Raw genomic sequence first — 21,242 nt, 5'->3', positions numbered from 1 at the left:
TCAGAATTCAGTCCCCAGGATTACTCACCTCCTATAAAGTCATACTTTACACTCATGTTCAGTAAATAACCTCATTTGACTTCCTTCTCCTCCTATAAAGTCATACTTTATACTTTATAGGAGGAGAAGGAAGTCAAATGAGGTTATTTACTGAACATGAGTGTGATCATTATCAGCATGAGCCATTTCACTCCTTGATGGTGTGTAGTTTGACCCGCTTTATTGACCATTCCTGATGAGAGCATGTGGTGCTTGACGATTATTTTTCCTCATGACAAGCGCTCCCCATTTAGCTGGGTCAAATCCAGCAATCCGTGACCGTGGAAAGCGGTGGTTTGTTTCTCAGTGGATTTATCATCTGTGAAGGTTAAAAAGCAAATTTAGTCCCCATGCACAATTAAAAGTGTGGTCTGGGAGCCCTCCACCTGAAAAAAAAATTGGGATTTGAATCCCATTTCCTGCATTTCAACATATATTTGTTACTGTCTTACTTTCTGTATTGTTTTAACCCATAACTTTAACTTTACTGAACTTCACATGGTGAGTTATTCTATATACAGTATATAAAAATATATTTCTATATACTTCAAAACTTCAGACATACAAACTGTATCAAAGAATGTGAAACTTTTTTTCATTATCAACAAACCAAAATCACCTAACCCTTTATACATCACATATGGATTGATTGCCATATTTGCTTTTTGATTTGGTACTGTAGGCTACATTTACTCATGTACTGTAGGCTTCATAAGTACAAATTCAAGGTAGGCTACTACTTGTACTTTACTTGAGTATTTCCATTTCAAGCAACTTTATAATTGCATTCCACTATATCTCAGAGGTAAATATTGTACTTATTACTCCACTACATTTGTCTGACAGCTTTAGTTACTTGTCAGATTACAGTTTTGTATCCCCTTCCTTTCCAGTGAAAACCACAAATCTCCAGATGTGTTCATTTTAATATTAGTGATAAACTGAAGGATGAAGGACTTTAAATTGTAGTTTCACAGTATGGTATTAAGACTTTTACTGCAGTAAAGGATCTGAGTCCTTCATCCACCACTGATCTTTAAACATCCCTTGCTTACCTACTAGAAATTAGCATGTCATTCAATGCATTCTTTATTTTCTGTGAAGTTTCAACAAATTACTAATAATAATTAGACCTCTGCTCTCTGTCCATGGTGCTGAAATATGTGGCAAACTTTTAGGGCTGTACCGAATAGTAGGAAGCTTCATTCATAGCGTTGACATTCAAATTATAAATTAACATTCGAAGCTGTGCAGCTAAATAAATAAATTCATCTGATGTTTTTATCAGGGCTGTCAATCGATTAAAATATTTAATCACGAATAATCACATGATTGTCCATAGTTAATCGCGATTAATCACGCATTTTTTATTTGTTCAAAATGTACCTTAAAGGGAGATTTGTCAAGTATTTAATACTCTTTTCAACATGGGAGTGGGCAAATATGCTTGTTTTATGCAAATGTATTTATATATTTATTATTGCAAATCATTTAACAACACAAAAAAATGACCAATATTTTCCAGGAACTCCCACAGGTACTGCATTTAACATTAAAAAATGTGCTCAAATCCTAAAATGGCAAGCTCAACAACAACAGGCAACAACCTTAAAATCGCAAGTTGTGTTAATGCGTTAAAGATATTAGTGGTGTTAAAACGAATTTGCGATGATGTTTTATCACGTTAACTTTGACAGCCCTAGTTTTTATGTAATCAAACTATTAAGTGTTGTTCTATGTCTAAAGATCACAGCTCTATCTTTTCTCTTTGCTTTGAAATGCAATGAATTCATTGCTTTGAATTCATACAATGATTGTACTGATTATGTGTATTGAGATGATGTGAGACAATATAAATAAAAACTGTTTAAGCTCTCATTCCATGGAAGCTATCCCTTTTAACATCTCTGATTATGGCAGTGTAATGCAAACCAATGAGCAGCAATGCTTTATGGCAGTATCAGATTTTTATGCAATTTTATCATTATTGTGATGAATTACTTTGATTTGACTGGTATTTCATTTGCTGAATTAGCCCAAAACACACATTGCTGATGTGTTTTTATCCACAAACAGTAAACACATAATCGACTATATCAAGATATTCATATATAGATAGTGTGATATAAAGTTATATATACTGAGATGAAGGATTTTATTCACATATCCCACTGTTAATGGATGGGTGGTGTGTCATGTGTTGTTAAATAACAGCGTGCTTCAAGTCAAGAGCAATTTCCTCTGGCTTTGTGATGATTGCCGCCACCATCTCATCTCCCCTGTCCTTATCTTTGTCTTTGTGTCATCATAGATCGATACAAGAACACGGAGAAATGAAGATTGAGCAGAGAATTGATGAAGTGAGTTCGACAATGCTGTCAAACACATAGTCTTTTACAGGTTCAAGGAGCTCTGCTGTATGTTGTTTGCTGGTATTTCTCTTTCATAATATTACACATAATACACCCTTATAAAGACATACACGCAACCTCGACATGCCTTTGCCTAACCTAGATTTTTGATGAAAAAGAAAATCTTTATTACCTATAAACATAGCCCTTCAGTTATATATTGTATGTGAATCAGCCCTGTAATTGAAATGCTACAAAACTGATTGGGCCATGAAATGATTAAGAAGATTACAATCAATGTTTTTTTTTATGTTACACAAATTCTGCTCGTGCCCAATGAGTTAAGCAATTATCTCTTTAGGCTAATATCATAATTAAATTAAAAGTTGCCCACAATAGTCCAGAGAAAAATGTGTTGTTTTGTTCCTGGTGAACACTGGACGTCGTTATTGATTTCCCACAGTTGAAGCATGTGTGCATGGTAGATGGCTGTAGGTAAATTACAGGATTAAAACCTGGAGCTTTCTTTTTTTTGTTGCTATGGGATCATTCAACGAGTAAATTATGTTGACTTTGCCTCCTTGATATAAATGTTGCTCGTGCAATCCCTACCCCTGACTTAATGCATATTGCTGTTGTAACATATTTAGATTTTGTGTATTTGTTCATAGTTGAGCTTAATATGAATGTTCCTGCAAATGGGAAACAGAACTTCACCTACTGTTTACTTACCTTAGTCTCACCCTTTTAGGGTGATTTGACTGCTTTCTCAACTAACCTGTTTGGTTTTGATTAAAATGAATTCGATTGATCCGTTTTCCTGGTTAGTACGGATCATTTGAGCTGGTGTGAAAGCTGTCAATAAAACCCTAGTGAGGAGCAAACAACTGAACCGAGAACACTTGAAAAGGCAGGTTTCGGTCCACTGCCGAGTGGACTCTGGTGCCTTTTTTTGTGGTGTGAAACCAAACAAACCATTAGATCTGGGGACAGGAAATGGTATTGTGCATGTAGAATTGTGGGTGTTTTAGGAGCGCGGAGGATACACACATACATCCTTGAAAATCCTCTGAACAAAGGACTCGGAGATTATGGATCCTCGACATTGAAACATTTCATGTTTGTGATAAAAGTTTCACATAATTTCTGACTTGCTTCATTTTCTTATTATATCACATTTGAATTGTATAATATTTTGTAAATAAAGTTTTCAGATGTTGAATTTTATTTATTTAATTTTCAGATACATTTTCAACAAATATGAATATAATCATGAATATAACCATATCAATTGAGTTTAACACTACAATTTGTCAAAAAACACATTTTATTGGGGACCCACTCAAACGACCACCTGTGGGTCCCCAGGACCCACTTCATTTATAACCTATCAACATCACTGGGCCTTTAAGACACATTGTAGGATCAATTTCATCTTAATTAAGCATTGACTTATTGATTGAAGCATTGATTTGTCTTTCACTTCTCAACTTTAGGCTGTGGCTCCTCTCAGAGAGAAGATCCGTGATCTGGAACAAAGGTGTGTATCCCTTTCTTATGCACAAATGTGTACACACATACACCAGCTCAATGTTAGTAAGAGGAAAGCGTTGCGAAACTTGTCTGCAGACTTGTGAACACTGACAACTAGCATTTCATTCCACTGTCAATATAAGCATATTAACTATATTGCAATACCAACTCAATGCTCAGTGAAAGGTTAACGGGCTATTTATTAGAATTAAGACCCAACGTTATATGCATGCTTTAATTATTTCTTTTAATTGTTTTCCCCAAAACAACCACATTTTCATTCAAAGCTAACCTAGAACACCCAGAGTGCGACTCTAAATTACATGAAAAGAGCTTTCCTCCCCAGTTACCAGTTATTTGATATTATATGATTAGAAGTCACATGACTTCTTCATAGCAGGCCATCCATGAATGAAGCCAATATCGGCTGTTCCATTGCAGCTACTGATGGCACATAAATTCTGCTTTCAGAGGTTAATTATTTGTCACCTTTTATGCCTTGAATACTAATAAGACAGAAATATAAAGGCACTTGTCTAGCTTGCGTCCATTGCACTTTGTCCCTACTGTGTGCTGCTTTCTATAAACCTGCAATATGCCACAGGATTACAAGACCCTTTCAAAAAGAACATTGATGAGGCATAAATATATTTAAGCTATTTCAATGATTTAAAGGACAAGTTTGCTTAATTACCTTTTAGGTTATTTCCATTGGTGTGGCCAGTGTTTCTATCAGGTGTAAATAACATTTTATTCACAAAAGTAATTGCTGAGATCTTGGAATGTGGCAACATCTCTAATTCCCTTTAATTTTTTTGACTAGTTAAAATGAAGGTAATATGATATAAAATTATATGTTAAATAAAATATAGTTAAAAAGGTTATAGATTGAAAATTACTCACACATTGTCAACATTTTATTCAGTAAATCTGCATGTTTATGGTAAAGAAAGATACAATAAGACACCATGTAGCTTCAGTGCCTGAAGCAAAGCAATTCACTTGTAGTGCATGTTAGGAGAGCAGAGCTTTCAGAATAATGCAGTGAAAGCCCACTTATTTGTTATTCAATTACTGGATTACATTTAACTTTTCATTTTTTTCCTTCTTTGTCTCCTTTCTCTAGTTTTTCTCAGAAATACCCGCCTGTGAAATTCCTGTCAGAAAAGGATCGGAAGAGAATTTTGGTATGCGACAAACACAATTTCAAATGACAATCACATTCACAAAGACTATTACACTGAGGACATGACCACGATCTGAGCCACTTTAGCAGCACTTTGTCGCAGGTTATATGCAGACTGAAACTCCAACATCAGCTCTAATCCTCACTAATCTCTTAATTAAACCTAAACATAATAATTTCATTGGTGGAGCATGTACTAACAGTGAATTGTTGCAAACAAGCCAAAACAAAAACTGTCTGTATGTAGTCTAACTGTTTAGCTTAGTTTGCTACGCATCATAAAATTTGGGAAATTCTTGTAAACTTAGCAACTGACTGAGACAAAGCAGTCCCTACATTTTACCAGCGGTCGCTGCAGGCAGCGATTTACATCAGAGAGGACAGGAGGAATGACTGATACTGACTGATGTCTGTGTTCTTCATTCTTTCTAAATTTCACTCAGGAATATTACATATTTTATTGACATTTTAGATTTGTTTCCAGTGAAATATTATTGAGGTTATTTCGTGACTTTGCTGTTGTAAAAAATACTGTTGCTGCTCTAGAAACAACATTGTTATATTTAAAATATAAATAAATTCTAATCCTGTTCTGAATTTATTCTTCTTTTTTTTTTATAATATTATTTTAAAAAGCAATTATTTAGTATTATAAAAGAACCAATAAGAGTACTGTTAAAGAACTGAACCGATAAGGAGTATCGATAAGAGCAGTAGTATCAATACATGATACCCATCCCTAGTCACACTGTCATGGCTTACTGGAACACTTGAATAGGACAGACACATTGTAAATGTTTGTGTAATACCTTTGCTTTTGTTACGATGTCAAGTCTTAATGTCTGCTGTGAAGGACTATTGATTTAAACTTCACTGTTACCTTGCGCCTGGGCCACACTGCCTACCTGAGCAGGCGTGTGCGTCGCTGAACCTCTTGCTTTTCTTTTCGCCGCCAATGTTAGTGCAGCCACACAGCCCGCATGAGCAGCGTGGCTGCAGGTGTGGTTCGACTGCAGCTCATCTAGAGATTCGGAGTCTCACCTATTTTTTCCTGCCCAGTGGCTGCTAACAGCTAACTGCCAACTAGCGTTCCTCCCAGTGATAATCGCTAGAAGGCGTGCTCCGATGTAGTCTTAAAGTCAGTGTTTCATTGTTCTTTTATGAAATTAACCCTCAAGAGGAACTAAATATCCTTTTACTGATGTGTCATGCATGTGTATTCTTCCACTAGATCACTGGTGGAGCTGGTTTTGTGGGTTCCCACCTGACTGACAAGCTGATGATGGATGGCCACGAGGTGACTGTGGTGGACAACTTCTTCACAGGAAGGAAAAGGAATGTGGAGCACTGGATCGGCCACGAAAACTTTGAGCTCATCAATCATGATGTGGTGGAGCCTCTCTATATTGAGGGTGAGCGAGCGGTGATGAATTTATTTTGAATTACTGTTGAGGATCCAACGTTATGACCAGCTTGTCCAGAGCTAACTAAATGTGCTCAAATTATGAGTGAGCCAGGGAGGGCCCACATAAAATTTTAGACATAATATTTCTACTATAATGACAAAATCTTCTGCCCTCACTATAAATGTAGGTGCAAAGGTACTGTAAACATAGTTTGTATAGTTATAAAGAAACTGGATTCACAAAAGTTTAGACTAGCTGTCAAATTAGGTAAATTGTGCTGCATGTCAGGAACTGCTGGTCTTTGTTAATATGATGAGGTGTTCAAGTTTTACTACCCATTACAGAAGTAGATATCCATTTATCTCATAATGTGGACTGAAAGCCCTAGAAAACTGTTTAATTCTTAAAAAAAAAAACGTTTAAAAAGCTCTCAGAAATTACCTTTCGCAATGAAATCTAGTGGAACAGAAGTGGGCTGGGACTCCCATTTCAGCCACTTCAATATGGTTTCTCAGTGTGTGTACAGCTACAAGGGTAGACACAATAACAGGACTACAAAAAAATCAATTTTCCCCCTGGAAGAGAAAGCTGGGGAAATCATGTTTCTCTAACTTCGTTCCCCAAATTACCAGCCGGCTTTCTTGTATACATTATGTGTAATCCTGCAATTTAAGTGCCTAACTTCCCTCAGACCCCATTGAGCTGGGGCTGAGTCGAACACTAATAATGTTTATTTACCGAGAGAGGGTAATCCACAATGCTCTATCTTCATTCATCTCAATTACTTTTCCATTGATTCCACAGTGTTTGTTCATCATTCTATTACAGCTACGAAAATAACCATCCTTTATTCTCCTTTTGAAAGGCAAATGTCACGTCTCGGTTCTCAACAGTGTTTTCCAAAGCAGTCATAAGTAACTCAGATGTACAAATTGCTCTCAGCATATAGCAGTTGTATGTAATGTATCTGATGGCCTTCATTGGTGAAGCCCTTTTTTTGTTATACATAAGGTTACATGACCTAAGGCTCGTTTTCTCTTTTGAATGCGATAGTGTACACTGCTTATGAAATGTGTTGCTCATTGCCATAATGAGATGAGCAACAAAAAACATTAACACACACATATAATGCAGGGTTGGAGCAGAGAACTGCTGAGTTTATGTCACCATGGGTGCCTGGTTATGTCTTAAAAAGGGGGAGCAAACTTGTAAATATACACGATTGGTGGGGGGTCTGAGGGTCCTCCCCCGAATCCTGTTTGGCGACTATACAAGCCAACTTCAAAGGTTGGCTGAAGTCAGTGGACCGAGCAGATTCATTCAACATACTCTAGCCTATCTCTTCCTATGTTCTATGTCCAGTTCATGATCGCAGTGGAGCTAAATTCTTGTTTCTGAACTTTGTAAACAGCCAGACTCCTGTGTGGATTGACAGACTGTGATTGACAGCTAAAGCATGCTGTGGCAAATGATCAGCGACGGTTTCAACCGAACCAACTCAAAGGGTGGTCCAAAAATGTGTGATTTTTCTAGTTCTTGTTTTTGTCAGTTGCTGAAAATAGTGAAATTATCATTTATATAGGCTGCTTAAATATAATCTCCTGTTTGCGTGGACTATATGAGTGGGCTAGCAAAACTATAACTTTGCTCCCCCTAATTATATAGTGGGGATACATTTGATCCACTTGCTCCATTGCTCAGGCGTTTATGGTTGTAACATGACAGAAAACAAATCTTGCAGTAATACAAATATGGCCAATCTGGGGGTGCTCAGTGGCAGTCCAGGATATTTTGGTTCCCCTAGGCGACCTCTAGCTTGTATCCGTTGTGGGGTGGAGTTTGGGCTTTTGAAATGCTGAAAAAACAGCAGTGGCAGCGAGTTATATCAGCATTTCTTTCAGATCATAAGTGCAGTAGCAGGCATAGCAGAGGAAAAGAGAAAGCTGAGGATTGAATGTCTGTTGCAGTAGAATTTATGTCCTTGTGTATGTAGCAGTGCACCTGACAGGTCAGCCTTGAGCCAGCTCACAGGCGTCGCTCCAGTTTATGGTAAGAAGACCTTGGATTGAGCAATTAGCATAATATAATGCATGGGAAGTACAAGCGGTGCGCCAATTTGATACAATAGGTTGTTATCACCATGACGTGTCCGATTAACATCAAATGTAGTCACTGTTATGAAATACTGTGTTTCACATAGTCTGGCACGCAGCTGTGTAACGACTCACACAGACTAGCTGAAGACACAAAAACAGCAGTAGCAGTATTAAATCATAATTATGCATAGGGTAACACAGGCATCAGAAGACAAGCTGTGAAAATCCATGACTCTAGTGAACACAACAGCATAATATACATCTTATCCCTGTGTTTGTTGTAGTAAAATAATGTTCCCCCTTGTGATATCATAAATTCTCACAGCTTTCAGTGCCATACGGCAGTGATGTTATTGTTTATTTATGGTAAAACAGGGGAAGATGACATTTTTCTAAGGTTTTCAGTTTGATGCATTAAAGAAGAATTGGTGGGTGGTGGAAGGAGTCTTGCAAACTCCATGAAATGATAGATCAAATAAAAATAAAAAACTTGAAAATGGAAATCACTTAAAAAAAAAATAAAAAAAAAAAATAGTAAACTAACAACAGACACTGGGAGACTTCCTGCTGACATCAGTGTCTATTTTCTTTTTTACATAGGAAATGATGTATTACAGTGAATAGGAAAAATGCTCAGAGAGAGAATGGAAAAAAGTTATGAAAGTGAAGATGTTTTGAGTTATGGGTTAAGAGGTCATGGACCACTTGCTGGAGATTACATTCACATTGAAAAGAGGATAAAGAAATGGAGTGGTTTAGAAGATGGGAAGGTAATAAGGAATGTCAGAGATGACTGTGGGAGAAAAAAACCTATTGAAGACATTCCATGCAATTAGACCTTGTTGTACAAAAAAACACAAAGTTCATGTGCCTGGCTCATATTTTCAGGCCTAAGCCATTTGCACATACCATACCACTCTTTCAAATATGTGATCAGTTTTACGTGAGCAACTGTGGTCAGGAATTCACTCAATAACTATAAAGTAGCGAGTGTGTCACCTTAGACAACTTGTTCTTGTGTGCTCTAAGCTACATTAAGAAGTATAGATATGATTTGCTTCCCTCAGTTGTTGACATTAGACGCAACAGACTCATACTCTCCTTCAGATTATTTGTAGGGCTGTGTGTTGGCAATAAATCTGGCGATACGATACGTATCATGATACAGAGCTTACGATTCAATATATTGGGATACTGTAAGCAAGGGAAGTTTTTTTTTAAAGTCAGATTTTTGGAAAACTCATAGTTTAAAGAAAATACCACAATATGCTTGAAAAAGTCCCTGTAACATCCAACGTCATAGCACTACTTTTAGAGGGCACGTGCACCTCTTTGCAAATTAAATAAAGTATTGACTAGTTAATCTTTGGATGTAATCTATTAATGAAAAAAAACAGTGTTTTTGAGAATCGATATAGTATCACAAAACATAATATCGCAATACTCAATATTTTCTTACACCCCTAATTATTAGTGCAGTTTTTTTTCAGTCCTTAATTTGTCTGGTTATCAGTGAAAGCATTAAGATCAAGGTTCCAAAAAAGCTGCAGCACTTAGAAAACAAAATAAAGGAAATGATTCAGTTGCACGGTCATTACATTTTGCTGAAACGTTTCAATGTGAGATGATGTTTCGATGTTTTTCCTGCTCTTTATAGTGGACCAGATCTATCACCTGGCATCTCCAGCCTCTCCTCCCAACTACATGTACAATCCTATCAAAACACTCAAGACCAACACCATTGGCACTCTCAACATGCTCGGTGAGTACATTAAGTGCAACCTGCCCTTACATGACTTCATATATACGGGTCTCAAAAACAAGGTTTCATATTAAGACTTCCTCGTCTGAATTGAATCCCATTTAATAAGATGTGCTTCTTGTTACACTTTCTTAAGAGCGCTGTAATACATTTGTCATTTAAAATGCAACAAATGTGAAAATATGTTTTCATTAATTGTTTTTTTCCCCCCTTGTAGTGTGGAGCAAAAGAACTCGAAAACCTTATTACTTACCAGACAATTTCTCCCTCATTACATTTACAACTTGTATCCATGCCAACTGCTTACAGTCTATCCATCAAAATACTGTATTTATTTATAAATACTTTAAATGAGAATCAATACCTCACGTCTTGTTATTTTCAAATTGAACTTATGTTCAAAATTAGGCAACAGAATTCCATATTTAATGAATAATGAAATTGATTTATCTTGAGAAGCGCAGACGAGGTTCCCTCTCACGAACAATGGTGTAATTTTGAGAGGCATTTTATAATGTCTCCTGTGAATGACTACTTAAAGATAAAGTTTTGTCAAAGCACTGTATAAATATTGACCCAAACTTTTTATATTATATTCAGGACATTCTTGTAACGGTAGAAAAAACAAGACCAATCGATATGTGCATTTCATAAAAAGACACATTTTGTGGAGTGTGCAGCCTTGGCAGTTTGTGCTATCTTACTTCTGTCTATTTTTTGTTTTTACTCTGGTTTAAGGACAGGTTTTGTTCTCCTTTGTTTCATGCAAAAGAGGATTGTGTGCTCTAGTCCCTTTTTTTCCCCTTGGAAGTTTACTATCCTTGATCTGAGAGGCACCTGATTAAGCTGCGTTCTGTTGGAAGATGCACGGAGAGCCGTGTAGCAGCTGTTCTCACTGTGTTGTTTGTCTCCAAGGTTTGGCCAAACGTGTGGGCGCCAGACTTCTGCTGGCTTCTACTTCTGAGGTTTACGGAGGTAAGGAAGATGCCTCCCGCTCACACAAGTTATGGTTAGCCTTGTTTAAAAGGCAGCATTTATGATAATAAATTACTGTCTATACTCGCTTGAAATACTTGGAACTATTTGTACCAAGCAATTACAGAGAGACTCATTATCTTTGTCCTGAAAACCAACCATAGCGCGGCAGGTCCGTTATCTGTTGAGTGCTAGAACGCAGCATGTCTGGACAATCTGTAAGATGGGAAGCATGCTATTACAGATCCCTTAGCTTTTAAAATGTGTCTGAATTTTTTCTAAAATGTTTATGTTCCAGATCCAGAGGTACACCCACAAAATGAGGAGTACTGGGGCCACGTTAATCCAATTGGTCCACGTGCATGCTACGATGAGGGGAAACGTGTAGCAGAGACCATGTGTTATGCCTACATGAAACAGGTATTATTACTGCTTTTGAAATAATAGCAGGTTTGAGAGAGGTGATTTATTTTTTATTTGATTGACGGTCACATTAGTCCCTGTGACCTTCCATCAGCAAAATGCTTTGGAGCAATGCTACAATTCTGCAAATGTGACCATAGGCCAAAACTTTAAAGAATCAGTCTTGATTTATAAAGAAAATGGAATGGCTTGCTCAATACAGTCCAAAGCTCTCTGACGTTGAAAAGAGGAAATGGAAATTGCCACCATCAATCAATCTATCAATCAAACGTTATTTATATAGCACCTTTGGAACAAATCACATGCACTTCAAAGTGCTTTACAAGCGATCTGCAAAAATGAGGATGTTGAAAGTAGTAAAACGTTGACAAAATAAAATAGAACTTAATGATCAACAGTAAAATCTTGATAAAACAAAATAAAGTAAAATATATAATAAAGATGATAATAGAATAGGTATAAACAACAAAACCAAGAAATTATAAAACACTACATAAAAGCCAGACTAAATAGATGGGTTTTTACTTTACGTTTAAAAAGGCTGTTCCAGCACTTGAATCGTAATGTTGAATTGCCAAAAGTTTTTGTTCTGCATTGTGGAACAGTTAAAAGAGAAGAACTGGAGGATCTGAGAGGCCTTCCTGGTTCATAAACCAAAAGCCTCTCTGAGAGGTAGTCTGGTGCACGGCCATGTAGTGCCTTACAAACTAATAAAATAATTTAAAAATCAATACGAATACTAACAGGTAACAAGTGTAAAGACTTTAAATTAAGTGTAATATGTGCGCTTCTTTGGGTCTCGTGCAGCAGAATTTTGAATTAATTGTAGCTGATCTATTGTATTACTCGGTAGACCTGAAGGGAGAGCATTACAACAGTCTGGCCTACTAGTTATGAAAGCGTGAATCACGCTCTCTGTGTTGCTCAGAGAGAGAAATTACCTCACTTTGGAGATGTTCTTCAAATGATAAAATACTGTTTTTGTGACACCCCGCACATTATCCTTCAAGTTAATATCAGTATCAAAAATCACTCCTAGATTTCTTGCTTCTTGGCTTTGGTTGAGTCCTAGTGTATTTAGTTTACTTTTGTTTTATCCTGGTTGAGCTGTAAAGAAATCCGTGACATCCAGGCCCTTGTATCTAAAATACAGTTAAATTTTCAAGTGAAATGTGCACCCTGCATTTTTGTTCCATTTGCACTAAATCATTTAAGATGAAATTATTTGATTTGCTATGTCTTCATCCTGTGTTAATGATACAAGTCTGCGTTTTAGTGCATGTTTCCTTAAACATCCAGATGATGTTGAGGCTATTTTTGATAATTTCTTTCCCGTTGTGACTTTGATTGACGCCAGCCTTTGATGATCAGATATGATTGACTTCCCTTGCCTTTCCTCCAGGCAGGTGATATTTATTTATCTGCGCTCGTCTCCTGCTCCTCCTCAACTGCTCATTATTTTTTTCACACTTGCTGGGGAGGATTCTTGGAAATAGACGGCTTTCAATATCCAGATGTCAGTCGTTTGTGCACAGGGACGAGAATATCACTCATTACATCTATTGTCCAGTCATGTAATCGAAATTCATTAACATTTAAAAACTGATGAGTGTAGGTTATGCAGCGGAAAAAGCATCTCTTACCTGCTCCTCAGACGTTACAATTATGGAAAACTGTATCGGTTGACTTCCGATTGCAAGTTGATATGATGCATTTACACAACATTTTATCATGTACAAGGCAAGTATGCACAGCGATATTTAAAGCGCAGGTTCATACGGTCGAGTTGCCTCCTTCTCAGTTTTGTAAGAAGAGTAATATGTAGTATCTTTAGGATTTTGGCACTTTTATTGATAGTCACATCATTTTGTAAATTAAGGAGGGTCATTTTCTGAAACCATTATTTTTATTTCTGACAGAAATGCTAAAAATAGATGCTGCTTTATTACAAATAAACTAAGCTTAAATAAGACTATAGAAACCACCAGGAAGTGAACAGCAGCAGATAACTGCAGCCATGTAATCACACTCTGTGAATATCTTTAGAGACAGTGGGAGTAAAATTTCTAATTAAACGCACCAGTGCTTCATTATTTATTTTGTGCCAAGTGATCATGGCGTCCTCTACCTAATTGTAATAAATGAATATTGCACAGATAGGTCCAGATGTTTCCCCTCATTATATATTAAATCTCAGCTCCAGCATCTCCAACAAGCCTTGTTTGTTGAGCGTTGGTCTTCATATACTTAACTGCAACTCACCAGAAGGGACAGTGTGTGTGTGTGTGTAATTGTGTATATCTGTACATGTTTGTTGATTTAGTCTGGTGAATATCTGTGTAGGTAACACATGGCAGGCATGCAGGAAAAACAATAAGCCTATTCTTCCAGATGGAGGTTCACGTGTTAAAGCTGTGACTCAATAAATACATACAATAGGCCTTTATATAATCAGAGCTTTACATAAGCGCCAGCTGCCGGCCAAACAGCCGGCTAATCATTTATGTCCAGCCGACTACTTTACTATTAACTTTTGGTTCTAATAAAATGGTTATGATTAACAAGTTGTGATACGCTATGCGTGTACGTTTTACGGCCACTAGCCTCCGCTTCAAAACATTACGAGCACAATGATGATAGAGAAATGCGCTATCTGTCCGTATCAGTCCCACGCCTACACGCTCTGTATGAATGTGTGTGCACACGCTCAGCGGAGAGGTGTTCCTGCAGAGTAGAGAGCGGAGAGTCGTCTTGTTAGACAAGTATTAGCAAAGTAATTGTTGATAAAACACATTAAGAATTGCATTGATTGCTCAGACATGGGACATCCTCATTAGACGGGCTGTTTTGGAAAACACCGATGGCAGCAATGCGACGATTGCGCAGTAATCTTTTAAAAAGTCCACTGAAAGTGCTGCATTTTCCATATTCACCACACAGACGTTGATGGGCTTATTGAATGAACTAATTATTGAATTAGGATAGGATGAACTTTATTAATCCCCTAAGGGGAAACTGGTTTTCCACCATGCACAAAAAATTGACAAAGACATAGACACAACACAATATGTCAACTACACAATAAATAACACCATGCAGTTCATTGAAGGGAGTCCATAGTTCCAACAACGCTAAGGGGTCAGTAAAAGCTAAGTATACAGTCATAAAAAGCAGAAAGTGCACAGCGCATACAGTGAATGAATAAATAGTGAAAGGACATTTTTGGAGTAGTTTTGCAGTAGGAGCCGGTTTGCTCCTGCTACTCTTTCTGAAGGTAATGTGTAAAGGATGGTCATCCTGTGACAGAACACTCCGAAAGCTACCTCCTGGTTCGCTGCTCTGCGATAGTCTCCAGAGAATTTGGAGGCAGGCCATTAATAGATCCGGCCTTCTTGATCAATTTATTGATCCTGTTCCTAACCACAGCTGTAATGCTGCCACCCCAACAGACAACAGCATAAACAAAGAACACTTGCTAAAATACCTTGATAAAAAACATGTTAAAGAGGGAATATATGCATTACATTAACCATCATTGTGGTATGTCTTGATAAACCTTACAGTGAAGGTGTCAATAAATAAATAAAAAATAATGAATAAGGCCTAATTATTCTTAATTACAAAAGTTCTGACCAGTCAGGAATAGGCTGGTTTTAAATATGAATAGCTATTTACAGACTGTGTGGGCTAAAATACACAATAATTATCCTTTTTACAATAACTCATTACTTATTAAAATATGCAATAATTAAGATCAGTGTATATGATATAATAGGAACCACATTTGGGCTTCTACGGCCAAACTTTTTCGACCCCACTAGCTGACTACTTTTTCCCACTAGTTGGCTACCCTTGTGGAAAGCCCTGATATATACAGTATAGATATGTATAGGTGCAAATGTAGATGCTTCAAAGACTTGTGACATTTAAGCGTTTAAATGTGCCTAAATTAAAGAGCAGAGAGTTGTTTAATTTGACAGCAGGAAGAGCATTGGACCAACACAGCTAGCCAGCGCTAGTATTGGTGTTTTTACTGATGCTGGTGGTGTTGCTTTCTGAAATGAATAACTAAGGAGTTGTTTTATGTTATGATGAGTTTTACCTTGACTTGAGGTCGACCCGTCATGTCGTTTCATGCATCAGAGCTGCTTCCCAACATTCAACATCAAATCAGGGGACGTGAACAGGCTACACATATTTTCTCATTAGTTTGCCAGTGTTACTCCTGTTAGACGCAATAACTGCTCATATATTTTCATTCACTGTGTATCACAAGTCAGGCCGCTCTTCCAAACATTTCAACGTGTCCCTCATACTTACCTGAGGTTATGTTTTCACCGGCGTTGGTTTGTTGGTTTGTTTGTTTGTCCATTTGGAGGATTACTCCAAAAGGTGGAATAACATTAATGCATTATTTAAACATTCAACAGTAATCCACATTACGCAAGGACAAGCTGACTTAACTAAGAGACTTTTTGGAATTATTAAGTAATCAGGACCCAATAAAGGACAGGGATGCATTACGTTTCACTAATTATACCCCCGCGACAACGTAGTCGGGGGTATATAGCGCTCCGCGTGTCCGTCCTTCCGTCCATCCCCCCGTCAGTTCACGTGTTACACTTTGGTTTCCGGAGTAAAACTCGAAAACTATTTAACTTAGGAACTTCAAATTTGGTTTGATGGTTGACAGTGTGGTCTAGTTGTGCATTTTGGGGGTTAGAAGTCCAGGGTGCCCAAAATCTTTTGAATTTTTCCAAAAGGGTAAAACCTTTGGCCCTACTTTAGTAGGGGTCAAGCAGTGAGCAGGGGTATGTGAACCATGCTCACTTTTGCCTTGTTTCTGTTTTCACTTATTGATTTCTGACCACAGACAGCGTAGAGCCTGTTAATTATTTTTAGAGTTTACAATTAAGGGTGGCGTTTGATGGCATTCTATCAAAACTGTGTTCAGTGCACCAGTACGCCTAAATCATTTTTCAAATCCTCACACTCATTTCTCTCACGCTGGAGAGCCCTGATTCAGCATGACCTCGATTGTATGCGTATGCTAACACCTCCTCCGTCATGCACTAATGGCCTTTCCTACACCCCATGAAAATGCAGTTTATTTATTGATTATTCCAATATGGCTGCATACTGAAACACAGAAATAACTGTAAAAAAAAACACTCACACCTTTCTAACTTTGAATCCCCATTTTTCACCTCTGCGTATTTCTATACCAACATCCATTCAAACATGACAGACACACAACAATACATTGCAATGAACAACAAAATCAATATCACATCATTCAAATCCCTCCTCAAAACCCACCTGTTTAAACTGGCCTACTCTCTCTAGTACTCATCATCACCCATCATATGTGTCTGTACAAATATGTCACTGTCATGTCCTGTTGTTTTTAGATTGTTTTATCTGTCAATGTTTTAATTGATTCTTGTAAGGTGTCCTTGGGTGTCCAGAAAGGCGCCACTAAATAAAATGTATTATTATTATTATTAATATATGTTGTTGTTATATCACATTTACACATACATGCTCTAAAGAAAACATTAAGTCTCTGCATGAGGTCTTCAATTTAGTTCCTGTAGCTGTTTTGTTTGAAATGCCTATTTTCTGCTTGCATTCATATGTACATTTCATGTTTTTTTTCTTTTTATCCATGCGGATGGGATGTGGGTCTCCCAGGAGGTGTCCCATGGACAGTATGTGTAGATGCAGTTACATTGAGAATTTAATGACAATGTGGTGCCTATTAGGATATGTAACACGCCAGTCACGGATCATTAGATACGCAATAGCACAGTATTGGAAAACGTCATTGACATACTGCTTTAAGCGGAGTCGTTTAGGTAACTATTATTATTAATCAGTATTGGTGTTAACCTGCTAAATGAGGTGTGTAAACTGTGATATGTTTTAAGACTGAAACAACCCGTCCAGATATGTATAATGCCTGTGCACACACCATCTTTTACATTTACACACACCTTCCAAGACCTCTTCATGTTGCCCTCATTGTGTCCTTGTTCTTCACCATGCTGAATATATTTTAAGGTTATGTCCATGGAATTTCATGTTCCACATTTTCAGGAGAACAATCTGCATAATGTTCATGTTTTTATTCATGTTTTATGTCCTAAAATGGATTCACATCTCATCTGAAGCAGCACCTATTGATGCATGAGGCTGACTTATGAAGGCCATAGATTTTTTTTAAAAAGATAGTTTTCTACATCTGTGGGATCAGTGTGAGGATCCGTGATATAGTTGACCTCATTTATTCTTTCTTTGTTGGACTGTGTCTCAGGAGAGCCTAGTGTCATACTTTCCTGGTACTCATACTCTGCTTCCCATGCAGAGAATTCATTACCATTACACTTTGCTCATAGGTAAAGGAGCATGTCAAATAAATAGTTGTGTTAGATTGGAAATGTGACACTATATAGACTAGTTTTATATCTGTAGGAACAACTCCTATCAATCAAAAGGGGGACTGTAAAAGAGGCCCTAATTAGCCAAAAGTGCTAATTTTCATCTGTTGTCGCACGCTTAAATGTTAAAAGGCACCCTAAAAAATCCCATTTGTTGCAAAGAGTTACACATGTAGGCAAATTTCCAAGTGATACCGACATGCACACGTAGAAATTAAATCAGAATGACTTATAGGGAGGTCAAAATTATGAGGAGTTGTTGGACAATAACCTGCAGAAGTCGTAAAAGTGACAAGGAAAAATGGAGCATGTGTAGTGTCTGGTATATTTTGATGGCAAGCAGCAGGTATTTCATACATGGTTGGCGTAATACCACTACTGGCTGCCATTGCTGTGCACATGAGTTAATAATTCATGCATACATATTATTTCAGGGGCACAAATTAGTAATTTTTGTGCAGAAATACTTAAACTTGTACCTGCCAGACTTTGTATTCCCTTAAGAAAAAATAATACGGTATATAAACTACATAAATACAGGATAATAAAACAAGTAATCAATATAAAGATACACATTAAAACCAAAGAGCAGCAAAGTTAATAAATGACTAATGATTCACCCACTTTCTTGTTTCTTTGCTCACAGGAAGGAGTAGAGGTGAGGGTGGCAAGAATCTTCAACACGTTTGGCTCCCGAATGCACATGAACGATGGACGAGTTGTCAGCAATTTCATCCTGCAGGCTCTACAGGGAGAACCTCTCACTGTAGGCAATATAAGATTTCTACTCATTTATTAAGTGCTTGAGACAATTAATTTTTCAGTACTAGCAGTGTGAGGGATGTGCACACTGAGTTAGCCTCAGTGATTGATTACTGTTGTTGTATGCATCTTAAATTATATAAAAGCAAATGAAAAGCCCTGTCAATCTTCTTTGATTGAACATGTTTTTAACTGAAAAGGAATAATATAATATATATAATAATATAATCTGAATGCAGGTCTGTTTAGAATTATGTGTTATATGAAGTATTTTAATTATGGTTTAAAGGGACTATTTGTAACTTTCAGAAATGCTTCTTAACAGCGACACCTGTGGCCGTGAAATCAACGAAAGTCCGCGTCGGGCTCGCGCTTGCTCGCTCTCAATATACCTGAACGAGCATCGCTCAAAACAGTGAGGCGACACACGTCAGCTAAAACCACAATATCACTCTATATTTCAGCTGCTTGGCAGTAATGTTAGCTGACCAGACGAAGGTCTCTCCATGAACATGATTTAGATCTGATCCTAGTGTTGGCTTTTCCTGCCTAAGTGCAGGCTGAGGCAGCGGGGCTCTGCAGCATGTCTCCCTGCTCTCTCCCTGCTCTCTCCGCCCGCAGCCGGAGAGAGCAGGGGAGACACAGGCACCCGGTCGGTAACGAGAAGACAACGTAAAGCTCCGTCACTTCACAAGACACGGAAAACCTCTGTTGGTCTGGAGGAGCTGCAGCAGTTATTTCTGCACAAACGTCCCCTGTGCATTCACTAGATATTCTCAGAGCTAAACTAACTCTTCTGCAGTGTGGAGTGAGCGCGCGTTCACGTCTAGAGGTGGAGCGAGCTGAGCTGTCTGAGTGAAGGAGAGCAGGCAGAAGAGGAGGGTACAGCGGCTACACGCGAACGCGCATATGCGAGCGCGCATGTGTGACGACCCGCTACATTTATGCGCGTACAAAGTTACAAATAGTCCCTTTAATAGCAATTGATTTTGATGCATAAAACTGAAAATAAGAGTTTAAGAAAGGAAAAAAGACAAGTTTACAATTTTTATTTAGATTTGGGTGAAAGTAAAAACCCCAAATTGCGATGATTTCTTGAGTTTTAATAATTTGAATAATAATCCCGTAGACTTGCTCATGATAAAAAAATCAAATGAAAACTTGCATATGCTCGTTTTTTTAAGTCTGCTGAGTAGAAATGTATTGTTTTACGCATGGTAACGAATATTCATATCCTTCAGTATGTGCATCATGCAGAAATGATAATCAGTTTTCTGTTGTTGTTCTAGGTGTATGGTTCTGGTTCCCAAACAAGAGCCTTTCAGTATGTAAGGTAAGAATGCTAAATTCAATTAAAAATCAATTTGTACTGAAGTATTTCGTCTTGTCTATCCACCAATTAGTAAACAATATAACACATCTATGATATCATTAATAAGGAATCCTATTAATTATATTACATAAATGATAGCAATTAAAAGTGTCATTCCATTATACACAATGTTTAGTGTTAGTTGTACAGCACGAATTTATCTTCTGGTGTTTAAAGCATATCACAGGTATGTGTGGATGCTGATGTTTTCATGGACTCGTGAATTTGGAATAAGACGGAGGAGTGAATTAAATTGGACTTTGAAGTAAATTATTAAATATCAATTTGTGCATGTCTCTCTGCCTGGAAGCAATATGTGTATGTGGCAGGTTAAAGGAGTATTGTTGGTTTGTGTGCAGGCGATAATGGATTAATTTGATCAGTTTGAAGAAGAGAGATCAGAGACACGCTCTTATCTCTTTGAAACATTCACCTGCAGCCATGTATGACTTTCACATTTTGTAAACAGTGAAATGCCAAGGTCTTGGAGTAAACTCTGAGAAAAAGCTCAAAAGCTTCATTCCTAACATTTTATTTGAAAACTATTCAGGTCTAAAGATACTAAATCCTCCCCTCCCCACAGCTGTATCTGCTTTCTCTCAATAACATCTTAAGGATCAAGTTCAGAAGCATTCTGTTACACTTTTCTATTAAACAGTGTTTGACTTTATTGTTATTTGACCACATAGAGGGCCCATAAACAGTGTTCACACATGGACTTTCTCATTATTGATGCAGTTAAAATTACATTTTCTTCTGACTGATCAACAAAAAAAACATTTAAATGGATGTTTGTGTCACATATTTTACACTTACTAAATGGCTAGTTGTGAGTAGAATTTGAATATTTTGAAGGCTCTAATTGTAATTTGATAAATTGGTTCATCTCATCTCTAA

At 37.4% G+C, this 21,242-nt stretch overlaps 1 protein-coding gene across 3 annotated transcripts in view; it reads left to right on the top strand.

Moving 5' to 3' along the window:
* uxs1 (UDP-glucuronate decarboxylase 1) overlaps positions 1-21,242 on the top strand; it is a 36,937-nt gene that overhangs the window by 6,598 nt on the left and 9,097 nt on the right. For all 3 annotated transcript variants that reach the window (XM_074658905.1, XM_074658903.1, XM_074658904.1), the window contains exons 3-11: positions 2,351-2,399; positions 3,887-3,930; positions 5,050-5,110; positions 6,341-6,521; positions 10,269-10,373; positions 11,289-11,348; positions 11,647-11,768; positions 18,858-18,977; positions 20,263-20,306. In XM_074658905.1, coding sequence (XP_074515006.1) covers positions 2,351-2,399; positions 3,887-3,930; positions 5,050-5,110; positions 6,341-6,521; positions 10,269-10,373; positions 11,289-11,348; positions 11,647-11,768; positions 18,858-18,977; positions 20,263-20,306 — 786 coding nt within the window. The remainder of the gene's footprint in view (positions 1-2,350; positions 2,400-3,886; positions 3,931-5,049; positions 5,111-6,340; positions 6,522-10,268; positions 10,374-11,288; positions 11,349-11,646; positions 11,769-18,857; positions 18,978-20,262; positions 20,307-21,242) is intronic.

The sequence above is a fragment of the Sebastes fasciatus genome, chromosome 14 (assembly GCF_043250625.1).
Source record: "Sebastes fasciatus isolate fSebFas1 chromosome 14, fSebFas1.pri, whole genome shotgun sequence".
In the NCBI taxonomy this organism is placed as follows: domain Eukaryota; kingdom Metazoa; phylum Chordata; class Actinopteri; order Perciformes; family Sebastidae; genus Sebastes; species Sebastes fasciatus.
Note: the sequence above shows the minus strand (reverse complement) of the source record. Positions and strands in the feature narration are given on the sequence as shown.